Here is a 12,785-nt window from a genome sequence, read left to right as displayed (position 1 = left end):
TTGAAAACATTTCATTTTCTTTGGGTACTATTCCCCTTTAACTACTTCTCCACAAAGTTACCACCATTATTAGTGCATTTGTCAAAACAGGGCACCAATTTCTCTATGCCCATCAAAGAACAAAATTACCTCGGATGAAAGCCATGCCTGTACTCTCTATTTGAGATCATCACAGTCATCAAAATGCGAACCATTTGAGATCATCACAGTCATCAAAATGCGAACCATCAAGGAACTTCATTAGGTGAAGGTAAAGATGGAAATCACTTAATGCTAAAGAAGGACTGCAGGGGCAGGCATTGTGTGTGCTACCATTGTTCCCAACCAAATGATGTGATGAGATCTTCGGTTTGATTGGCTGTGTCCAGTCTGTCATTGTCTTGAAGCAAACTGATTTGATCAGCATTTGCCTGGTGTGAAAAAGGGAAACCATCTTCAGAGCTGCCAAAAGTGGTGTTTGAACCCACTATCTCCTGACCCAAACTGCACAACCACTCGCCAGTAGTTTTGATACCAATCTGCAGCTAGCTTCAGGTCGGTTTTGATATTGTCGACAGATCACACTGTGGAGGTCACTGGTAAACTTGGCAGATGTGTAGATAGTTATAAGTAAGCTCCATAGATGCCAGGCAAGTAACCAAGAAATGAGATATTATTATAACAAGAGACTGTTCGACTCTGATAAGGAATTAGGCATATAACATCAAATTTGCAGAGATAATGATGTTGGCGTGCACTCTACTTTGATAAATTGATCAACTGTGTTTGAACTCTTATCGATTTCAAGCAATAGGTCCCATGATATTGTTTTCATTCCATGTGTCATTTGCCTTTTGAAATCTTGCCGCTGGTAAATCACTGTGTGTTTTAAAATTTTGTTGGAACTGAAGTGTGTGTTGTGGTGGATTGTTTTGATTTTAATAAGTGGTAGGTGTAATGTAATTTCTGAACAGGGAAGAATTTCAAACCTTCAGGAAACAGCTGAAAGGAAAGAGTATAATGGAATCTCTTGTTTTTCGTATACTGAGCCCAGCGATCCTTCTAAATATCAAATTCATCTTAAAAGACTACTTACTTTGAAGGTTATTTGTCATCTTATTCCTGTGCATTATTTTAGAAGCATAGTTTGTATGAGTTATTGGTACCTTGCTTTCCTGTGAATACAGGAGTTTCCTGCTGGATTTGGTAGCAAAAACTTCAATTTATTACGTTAATTCTAATAACGCAGTATTTCTCAACTCTATAATATCATGACAAGTACTAAAAGGTACTTACCATTGACAGCTGGTTCAGCTCTGTTTCCTGCCTTGGTTATAACATCATTGGCTGCTCGTTTCACGGCAGCATAGGCTTCTTCTCTCTTATCTAGATCCTCAACAAGAGCAGCATTCTCGTCGAGCTGATCTCTGATTCGAGGTGGATGTGCAGACACAGGTTCGGCTGAGTTCACTTGATCTGCAGTGGAGCCCAAAGCACGCAGCATACCCTCTAGCTTGTCAGAGAACTGGCTGGACTCCTACATTAAGGAAATGGTTTAATAATTTAATAAGGTTCCAGTGGGTTAGCACAGCAAAAGAGAAAGCGACTGACAGAACTTAAGCAAAACTTTTACCTAACAGCTTTTCTTACGAATGAATATAATGCAATAGGACTCTTAAATAGATTAAAGGAAAGACAGATCTGTAATGTTGTCAGATTTAAAATTAATACATACCATAACTACTCTTCCGTCTAGACACACAAGTGAAATCCTGAGATGGTCCCCCCTACCAGGGTTGCAACTGTATGATTAAAAATACTGACCAGGGAATATTACACTCCATGAAGGAGATCTTACCTGTAAAGCTTTCTCTAAGGCTTGCTGCCTCTGCCGCAGCTCACTTCGCAAAGCATTGTAACGTGTGTTATCCACATCCAAGATCTCTTGTACTTTAGCACCCTCCTCATCATTACATAACTTTATAAGTGCTTCACCAGTCTTGTTTAGTTTCTCAACAAGAGGCTTGTGTTCAGTTATGGACTGGATGAACATCTGTTAAAGGAAGAAACAACCATACATTACAATAATTCTTACTTTTAAAAAACATTTACTTATAACGAAGATTCAAATGTAAACTATCCACAACAAGAACCAACACCAAAAAATCAGAAGAAGGAACATTTTTTTTTTCTTTTTTTAACCTTTAGTTTATCCCAGTTATATTTGAGGTCCCAGAAATCACCCACATTTGTTTTGGTTTTGTTTTCTTTTTGCCACCAGTCGCACTAACAAAGAGATTTTTTATGAAGGTAGGAAAGGAAAGGAAAGGGCTAAGATAGCAAAGGATGCAGCCACGGCCTTAATTAATGTAGGCTCGACATTTGCCTGGTGTCAAAATTGGAAACTATGAAACACCATCTTGTGGGCTGCCAATGCTGGGGTTCCAACCCACGAGCTCACAAATGCAAGATTACCACTACACAACCCATATCGTGTAGCCAACTCGCTCTGTTATTGCAGGTTTTGACCAATTCATATCAAGTGACTTTTCATATGAGAATTCTACCATAGAATTCACTGGAATTCAAACCTCAGCCATCAGAGTGGAAAATCAGCAACTAATCATGTCCCTGCTACCACCACAAAAGTTTATCCCAATGGGATTACCAGAGTTACCCCAAAATAATAAACCTTTACTGTTTATAGCTGTGCCGGATGGTATAGCACGGACACTGGTGCAAAGAAAAGACAAGGTTGAACAGTTAAAGGTAATTAAGTAATAAACTGGAGAAGTAGTACACTAAGATAGTTTGGACACATTAAATGAATGGATGAAAGAATGAATGAATGAATGCCTAAATAAGCTCTGGATGGACTCTTGTTCCGAACCAAGAGTGGAACATTATGATGGATGAGATGTTTAAAAAGATTAAAATGGAGGAACCACATTTGTCCTAATCCAGCTACATCAGTATAAGAGATCATCATCATGACTATACCTTTAAAATATACTTTTCAAAGACATGAATATAATCAAGTGACAACTATTTTTGTTTAAGAGTACTACTATGAGGTTCTTGGTCACTTAAAATGTTCTGGTATCAAATGTTTCTTCAAGTAATATGATTATAAGTTGCACCTCATGCTTATGACAACCTATCATCAAGATGTCTTAGCCTATATGTTAGGGCCAACTTTCCAAGCCTTAAAATTATTAAAACTGAACAAGAATTTGGCTATTTTTAGGGCACTTGTGCTGTTAAAGTCACTACAAAACACACACTAGGATGTGAAAGTATAGTAAGGTTTCTGGGGTTTCACCTTATTAGTGTTAGTTTGCCAAAAGCAAGCTTGTGATCACCGACATCGTAATTACTAGCCACAGGAACTGCTAGTTTTATGTTGAATCTGAACCACATGGTCATTTATTTGCATTTCAAAAATCTAGTATGATTTTGCTGGGAACTATCCTTCCCCCTACCATTGAAAATCACATTCATTTAGCCCAATTAAAACAGTGAGGTAAGATCAATGAATGAATGAATGCTCACCTCATTGCGATCCTGCTGCTGGGCAATAAGGTCTGGCCGAAGGGCAGGCATAGCAAGCATTGACACCTGCTGTTCCATGTCCTCAAGCCAGCTACCCAAACCAGCATGAGTCTCATGGAAATGTTCAGCCAAAGGCAGAGCCTGCTCCAGTATGCCCAGTCTGTCTGAACTCAGTCCAGTTACAGTGTCCATGATGTCGCGAAGGTCTTCCATCTTCTCACGGATTGTTGAAGTGTCTTCATGCTGAGCAGACTCACGCAGTACCTAGATAACAGTTTATTTCAGTTATGACAGGCACATGTGAAGTCAATTGTTAAGAACATGATCTTACAAAGGTTATAATAAAAAGGACCTTAAAAATGCCTTACATGACAACCTGGAAACCAACTAACTAAACTTCATATAAACAAACTCAACAAGCATACCTTAACAGTTAGCTAGATTCAAGTGCTGCTTTAACCACAAAAATATTATCGTCAAGAATTTAAAACTGCTTTCAAACATGAAATGAGTCTCAGGTTCAACTGAAGGTGGTTACCATCTATGGACCACTTTCTTTGCCTTCACTCTCTGCCAGTATCTTTTTCATTCTTTCTCCTACTTCCTTCTTCTGTACAGGATCTCCCTTTCTTTACTAGTGTCTCCCCAGCCTCCCAGAACTTTCTAACGAATTGTCTAAATTCATGTATGCCCATTATATCATCTTCCATAGCCACCATCTCTCAGGCAAGTTCAAACTCACTTCTCAAAACCATTTCAGCTCTGTCTTCCCCTTCTTGAAGAATTCAAAAATTCTCTTTGTCAATCTGCTATTGTCCATCCTCAACAAGTGTCCATAGAACTGCACCCTTCACTTCCTCATAAATTCAACCACTCCTCCTGTTTGCCGATACAATTCCTTGTTCGATTTAAGTCTCATTTTTCATATTTGGGCCTAGAATTTTTCTGAGTATTTTTCTTTTACACTCACTCAGCTTTAACAATAGTGTCTAGATACTTTAGTTTAGCCTGATAACATAGAAACTTTTTGTTGTAGATGTTCCTCGGCAGTTGAAATTCCATTTCCATTTTTCTCCCCAGCTCTTTAACAGCATTCCTTTCCGACCCCTTCTCTTGCAACTTTTCTCCCAAATACTTGTAGCTCTTAACTCTCTATTTTTTCATCGCCTAACTTCACCAGCTAAGGGGCCCCTTTAATGTTGGTCATGAACACAAGTCTTCTCAGAAATTTGAAAACCAGTCTTCTTTGCTAACATCTGGAGCTCTTTAATATATCTTTGAAAGTCTGAGTAAGGAGTTCCCTAACAACTTCTTACAGAACGCATTTGAATAGGATTGGTGAGACTATCTCCTTGTCATACACCAGTTTTAATTTTAAAGGACCCAAAGATCTCCACACTGAACTTTATTTTGGAGTAAGTGTTGATAATTGTCTGCCTGATTAAATTTCTTGTCTCGTTGTCTACTCCAAATTCTTCTAGAACCCCCATCAAAGTTTTTCTGTCAATGGAGACATATGCTTTTCTGAATTCCACAAAAACTGCCACATATTTAATCTGTCCCAGCATCTTGTATTTTAGGATACTATTAAGGCCAAAAATTTGTTCTGCACATCATCTACCTTTCTCGAAGCCTGTTTGATACTCTCCCAAATTTTGTTTTACTCTGTTTAATAATGCTTGAGGGAAAATCCTGTATGGCAGCGAAACTATAGATATTCCTCTGTAATTATTATCATCCATCTTATCACCTTTTATTCATTTATTATTATTATTATTATTATTATTATTATTATTATTATTATTATTATTATTATCATTATTATCATTATTATAGCATATTATTCTCAGGGGAAGAAAAGGGGAAAAAAAAAAAGGTGAAACACTTAGTAATATCAACTCTAAGGTAGCATGGGCATTGAAATATGTAATACCTGATTCAATCCAGTTTAAATACATGTACTTCCTTGTATTTAAAACAATCTGACCACTGATATCTATTTACTCATATACTACACTGAAATAAATCCCATCCGGTTCACTACAATTTTATGAATTTTGAGAACTACCTTCTTAGCCGTAGAAAGGACATCTCTGACACGACCCTTCTGACTGGAGATGTCGTCATTTAGAGCCTTGTGTTCCTTCAACTGAACACGGATGACATCTGGGTCTGAACTTGGAGGTTCAGCTTCACGGATTTGGCCATCTACTTCACGGAACCAATCTAGCAGCTCATCAATGTCTCCGATCACTTCCAGCGAGCGCTGAAAAAGGAAATATAATATGAAGTAGAATAAAGATGAAACATTGAAGTGACATTGTTATAAAGTTAACAAATATTAGAATAAGTATAGTGAACAGTCAAATGTCCTACCTGTTTGGAGAGCTGAATACGTTCACCCTTTCGTTGGATTTGTTCAGCAATGGCATCAAACCGACGATTATCTCGAGTAACAAGACCCTCAATTGTGGATGCTCCTTCACCTGGTGATATCTGGCACAGTTTAGGCCCAACAAGATTTATAGCCTCCAGAACTGGACGGAATTCTGAGGAAGTAAAAAAAAGTACAAGCTCAATAATTGAAATTGGCTAATTCAAAATCCAGACAAATTCAAAGAATCACTTGTTCCCTGAAACACGAGATATGGTTTTCCAAGTTATTTAAATGGTTTATATGGATGATTTGTAATTCCAAGAACAATGACAGTCCCATTAAAGAAATTCAGCTTTTAATTCAAAATTGTCTTTATTTTCTTAAAATAGTATTTTACAGTACAATTTGAATTCAAAATTCTTCCACATCATGGCAGAATGCATCTTGCAGATTGTGCAGGGATAGCTTTCCTCACTTTGACTTCGGTGTGTCCACAGTTTGTTTCAGAGTTACTAAGTTCGAGTGAAATTGTAGTTCTTTTGTATTCTTGTAGTTACTTATTTTACTGAAGTTTTACTGTACGGTTATGTACTTCCTAGTTATATTTTTTATTTACAAAGCTGCCTTCTAACAAAGGTAGCCACATAAAACTCGGTATACTAACAGAAATTTTACGTAACAGCTATAACAATTGTAAGAATAGGTGACTCTAGAAGTCACCCCCAGAACTGAAAGAATTATCAATCATGGAAAAGTGTGATGTGAAACTAATTACCCCAGGTGGTCAATCCACTGCACATAAGTGCACAAGCAGACTTTCGGATTCTGGGGTGTCTGCAAAGTCATGCAAAGATGAATTGGAGCATCTTGGAACCTCAAGCAAAATAAAATACAGGAAAACAAACTACTGCAAATTCGCTTTTGAAAATGGGGAAACTTAAGACTCTAATAGACACATTAAATGAACATAGAATCATCGTAATGGCTGTGCAAGAGAGCAGGTTCTTGGATGAGGACAGCTTTGAATCTGGAGAACTCAGGGTACTTAAGAGGAAGACTGGGACAAGAATTATGAAAATGTTCCCCATCTTGGAACAGGTTTCGTAATCGACAAGAAAGTTGGGAGAATTCCAGTTAGATCATGTTGCAATAAAGCGGAAATTTCATAAGGAAATCCAAAATGTTAGGGTTCTCTGAGAGGCCAACCTCTACTCGGACCACTACTTATCTAAAATGAAACTGAAGATCATCCCCAAGAGTAACGTTCAAAGGAAAAGCCTTGCACGAAGGAGGTATGATCCAGAAAAAATAAAGGAGAACAAGGAGGAATGGGGCAAGTCAACCAGCAACCTAGGAGGTCAGGACTGGAAGCAGATAGAGAAGAGTCTTATAATCAAGGCAGAACAGCTTGCGCCTGTTACCAGGATGAAGAAGCACAAATGGTGGAATAAAGTGTGTGATAGACTACTTGATCTGAGAAAGAAGGCATGGCACATCTGGCAAACCAAAAAGGACGAGAGTGCCTGGCAACACTTTGTGGAAACTAGGATTATGTCCAGAGGGATCAAGAAAGCTAAGAAGGAACAAGGAGACCAACTACTCAGGAGGATAAATGATGACTGTGCTAAGAACAATATGAGAAACTATTACCGGATCTTCAGGGAGAAGCTAAACAGATATGACCCCCCTCCAACTCTTCAACTTAAGGACAAGTACTCAGGCAAGACAGATGAACTCAATCTTTGTTTTGAAGAGGCACCGACAAACCAGACACTGAAGGATATTCTGTGTCACAGGTGGAAAGTATAATAACTAATAATATTATTGGTTTTATGTACCTTTAACTACTTCTACAGTTTTTGGAGACACTAAGGTGCCAGAATTTTATCCCAAATAAGTTCTTTTATGTGGCAGTAAAGCTACCAACTTCAGGTTGCCATATTTGAACACCTTCAAATACCAGCAGACTAAGCTGGGATCGAACCTGCCAATTCGGACTTGGAAGGTGAGCCACTCAGCCTGGCAAAATGACCATCCTTCAGTGTAAACAGACAGAAAATCCAAACAGCATCAATCTGAGACAATTTCCTGATAACAGTAACATTTATTGTTGATGTAGCGTAACAGATATAACGTAGTACAATCTTGTATCCAGCTACAACAAACTTTATCTTCAATTTTCCTACGACTTTCCACCAAATTCATCCTTTCTTTCTTTCTTTCCTTCTAAGTCAATAAGTGTTGGTTAAACTGATCCAAATTCATGGTCATAAAGTTCAAAATTCTACACTAACCTTGTATGTCAACCTCAAGTCGGTGGATATCTTCCTCTCGAGGTTCAGCACACTGTAGCTGTGCCTCAGCGCCCATCATCCAGTCAACAAGACGATTATGGCAGTTGTGGAACTGCTGTACCAATGGTAGTGCATCCTGAGCATGTTTCAGAAGGTCAGCTCCACGAGAGGTCAGGTCATTGAAACGGCGTTGTAAAGAGTCCAATTTATCCTTCAGCTGTAATGCTTCGTCACTTGTGATATGCTTCATAAGCTCAAGACCACTATCTACTGTACCATCCACTTGGCTCTGGTGGTTGGCCACTTCTTCAGTTAAGTCCTGTGAAAATAAAATATTAGAATAAGTTATACTCATGTTGAAGTAAACCTCTGGATGTAGACTGTTGCAAAACAATAACAATTTTTCAATATTAGTTTATAGACTAACTAAAATAGATATGGTAGTGTAAAATGTTTTAAATGTACTTTGTAATTACAAGATATGTGAAAACATGTCACTTATTGGACAGGTTAGAAAACTGTATTCCATTAATATGGTCTTATGTTACAACTAGCAAGATACCCGTGCTTCGCTACGGTATTATACTGAAATTTATAATTGAATGCTTAACATTTTATATACCGTATATTATGCCAAAAATCGCGATCTGGCAGCAAAACTCCTCCCCTTTTTGATCTTTCTTTCCAACAATCGATTTCGCACTTCCCGGGCTAGCTCCAGGTATTCCCCCCACCGGTCAGTTGGGTCCCTAAATCTTTGCCATCCCTTCCTACAAGCATTTTTAATATGGATCAATTTTTTTAGGAGATCCAGCATGGTGTCTTCTTGAGGAGATAAATGTAAGAAATTTATTTATATTTCAACCTATTCAATACAGTACACGATGTTAACGTGTTAGTTAAACATCATTAAAATAGTTGAGACATGTTTCGCCCCTTTTGTGGGGCATCATCAGTCATATCAATACCTCAAATTTCTACCAGATGTCTGGTTGGAAAATTGTAAAACATGTTGCACGAGTGAATACATTCAAAAACTTTACAATATCTTATCATTGACAAAATATCAAATTGATTAAAAATATGTTGCACTAGTGAACATGCTGGTGAATTTTCACTTAAACAAGGCTGTCATGTGTGTAGTAAATGACAATAGTGGTAGTCTGAAATCTTATTCGATGCTAAAGTCTGAAGACAGTTTAAAATTTTATATACAAATATTGGGAATGAATGCAGAATACATACAATTGCAAATACTGTACACGTATTTTACGTGTGAAATGATGTGAAAAAGCATTCCAAATTTGTTCTGATCTCACTTAAATTTGATCTTAAATATTACGTTCATGATGTGGTCTAATGGAATTGGCATCAAGATGTGAAAGTTTGTATGTGATTTATGACCAGCTCATGTGAAAACGCTGTATTACGTCGTAATTCAACGCTAGGCACTACTTGTTCGAGTGACAGCTGATTTTTCAAACATCCATGATTTGATACAAAGTGTAATACTGTATGTGTTTTAAGCAGAAGTATAACTCCCACCTCTCAAGATGATTTTCCCCCAAAAATGTGTTTTTCTTTGTTTTTAAAGGAGATCCAAATACCAACTTTCACGTCTGCAATATCTTTCGTTTTTGAGATAAAAGTTGAATACAAATAATTAAACTAATTTTCAATGCAAAAATACGTTGTTATACTACAAATATGCTATCAATTAAGTTATTGGTTTACCTTTTATTGCTGAAAATTCGATATAAAATTTAGCGAAATTTTCGACGAAATAATATAAAAGTAGCTAAAAATATACTGAAATAACTGTTGAAGAAATGATGAAATTAGGCAAAAAATTTTCAACACAAACAGGTGCCTCTAGCAATCACTACCACAAAAATCCACCATTCTTGCAGTCTAACCACCTTCAACCTACTGTATCTAAACATATTATTCATTTAAGAAACAAATTGCAAAATTAGAAATATCACCATGATTTAAAAAATATATATAAAACATCAAAATATTGTAATGAAAAGGAACCTGTAAGAAATCTTTGCAAGCAATTTCTATAGAAGAAAAGTACTGAAAATTGAATATATAAGATAATTGCCATCAAAGTAATTTAAAGGGAAAAAGTTGGTAACATATGAAATAATTGTAATGGAGAGAGTTCCCTTACCGCTAGATCATCCATTTGTTCCAACAGCTTGTCTGTGTGAACCGCCAAGACACGGTACTTGCCCAGACGATGTTCCATATTATCCATCCAGGCTTGCAGGTCCTGGTAGCTAAGCACCAAATGCCTGAGTCCAGCACGAGAAGCTTCCAAAAGTTGACCAACATTGTCTGAACCATCAACAAGAGCTGTATAACGGTCTGTGGTATCCTGCAACTTATCAGCAAGAGAGGATGCCTCATCCTCACCCACAAGTGCCATCAGAGCACTTGCTATCTCTGTCAGTTCTGAGAAGTCAGGCTTCTTGTGCAGGATATCATCATGCAAGGCCTGAAGAAATTCAACAAGTTCATCAAGAAATTTATGTTCCATGTTCATATAAAGCATGTAGAACATAAGATTTTTATGGCAACGTAAATCTTAAGAGAACATCAAAAATATACAGTGTTGGAAAGGAAGAAACAAACATATGTCTGAATAAATATACAATTCTCCAACAGAACAAGAGATGCTTCGAACATCGTCAAGACACACAAAATGATATCTCATCACTAGTTGTCAATAATATAATTTTTGTCCTTCAGTGCAGTTTTACATGATTCATACAAAATGACGAACCTATGATCCCTTGATTTAGATGAACCGGCAAATTTAGTCTGTCTAATTATCATAAAAGGAATCTAATCATCTATATTTCATTAAATAATTCAATAACTTATGATAATATCAAATATTTTCAACAGTTATGCAATTTATATTCTAAATATTTTTTCTGTTCATCAAGATACTCAGTACTCACTTTAACTGACTCATGTACAGTTCAACCTATTCCAGAAGTCCTTAAATTAAGAATATAATTAGCACCCATTTCACCACAGTTTGTAATAAGGAATGTACTTGTGTTATCTACTGTAATAAGTTATCGACAGTGTCATGCCTCAAAATTAGCAAACTGCAAAATCAAAATGTAATATCCATTTATGTACAGAATTTTGAACACTTTCTATACAGATATGTTATGTTCTGCGTGAGTATCATGACAGCATGCACGACTTTTCATTGTACCCTTTCGATGGAAGGAAATGGAGAATGTACGAGTGTTAAATGAGTGTATCGTGAAACATCCAGAATTTCAAGCATTGCCTTATGAAGTAAAAACATGAAAGACTAGGAGAGGATGCATAAAACAATTAACTGAGCAGTCATACTCACACTAACTGAAATGAAACAAAAATATTAATTGTTTCATTGCTGAAACAAAATGAAACCCTAATGTTATCTCCATATCCAACACAGGGATGGGGGAGAACAATTTACACTAATGTATGAAACAACAGCAAATTATCTGCAGCCACAATTGAAACATTATCTCTAATAAGCAAGGATACTTGTTGGAAAATTATTTTAATTTCCTAAATGAAGTTTCACTTCAAAAACAATCAACATCAGATTTCTACTTGAATAAGCAACATATTTGCAGTTATTACCAGTATGAATGTTCTCTGTACTACTATTTGAAATATGCAGCTTTTCAGTGTTTAATATAAACTTCCACACAAAAGTACTGTATAACACTTACGTTATGCTCCGTCACTCTCTGCTGGATCTTCTCCTCATCAGTTGGCACCAGCTCCATGTCCTTCACCTTCTTCTCTGTTCTGTCCAACCATTCAAGTAGGGGCATGAGTTTATCCTAGAGACAAAGATATATACATATAAATATATCCAAAACAAGGATTGAAAGATATCAGCCAGTTTTACTGGAGTAAAAGTCTTCACTTTGCTGAACTCTTCCAGAAAATTTAATATCAAATCAAATTAATTTTACCTGGAATTCCTTGGCCACAACCATTGCTTGTTCCAAGGCATCCATTCTCTGAGAGGCTCCTTCAGTTAAATTATCGAATCGCTCCATAAGCTCTTGCAGCTGACGTTCAATAGCTTTCTTCTCAGCTGGATCAGCACCTGCCGCTACCTCATTACCCATCGCAAAGAGCGATGACATGGAGTTCTGACGGTCCAGCAACATTTTCTTCAAGAACTACAAAAGGAAGTCAGAATATTTCAGTACCACTTTATAATAAACCATGCATATTTACACCAAATAGAGAGGAGATAAAGTGAAACCTAAATCAAGAATGAGGGCATGGAACAGTATGGTCCTCAGATTTAATTTTTAATTAACATAGAAATATAAGTCAGCTTCTATGCAGATACCAGTTCTGTGAATACCCACAACAAACACTACATTTATAGGTTCAAACTCCACTTTTGGCAGTCCTGAAGCTGGTTTGTTATGCTTTCCCATTTTATTGCCAGGCAAATGCTGGGGCTGTATCTTAATCAAGGCTACAGTCCCTTCCTTCCCACTCCCAGGCCTTTCCTGTCCCATTGTTGCCCTATGACCTAT

General features: G+C 37.0%; 1 protein-coding gene across 1 annotated transcript in view; it reads right to left on the bottom strand.

Moving 5' to 3' along the window:
- Window positions 1-12,785, bottom strand: part of shot (dystonin-like protein short stop) — a 695,338-nt gene that overhangs the window by 124,370 nt on the left and 558,183 nt on the right. Inside the window, exons 54-62 of the mRNA XM_067150176.2 lie at window positions 12,204-12,416; window positions 11,955-12,068; window positions 10,379-10,705; window positions 8,203-8,521; window positions 5,908-6,080; window positions 5,600-5,797; window positions 3,532-3,795; window positions 1,838-2,032; window positions 1,276-1,516 (exon numbers count right to left, since the gene is read on the bottom strand). Coding sequence (XP_067006277.2) covers window positions 1,276-1,516; window positions 1,838-2,032; window positions 3,532-3,795; window positions 5,600-5,797; window positions 5,908-6,080; window positions 8,203-8,521; window positions 10,379-10,705; window positions 11,955-12,068; window positions 12,204-12,416 — 2,044 coding nt within the window. The remainder of the gene's footprint in view (window positions 1-1,275; window positions 1,517-1,837; window positions 2,033-3,531; window positions 3,796-5,599; window positions 5,798-5,907; window positions 6,081-8,202; window positions 8,522-10,378; window positions 10,706-11,954; window positions 12,069-12,203; window positions 12,417-12,785) is intronic.

Source organism: Anabrus simplex, chromosome 6 (genome assembly GCF_040414725.1).
Source record: "Anabrus simplex isolate iqAnaSimp1 chromosome 6, ASM4041472v1, whole genome shotgun sequence".
NCBI classification, from domain to species: domain Eukaryota; kingdom Metazoa; phylum Arthropoda; class Insecta; order Orthoptera; family Tettigoniidae; genus Anabrus; species Anabrus simplex.
The sequence above is the reverse complement of the archived record's forward strand: the minus strand, read 5'-3'. Positions and strand labels throughout refer to the sequence as shown.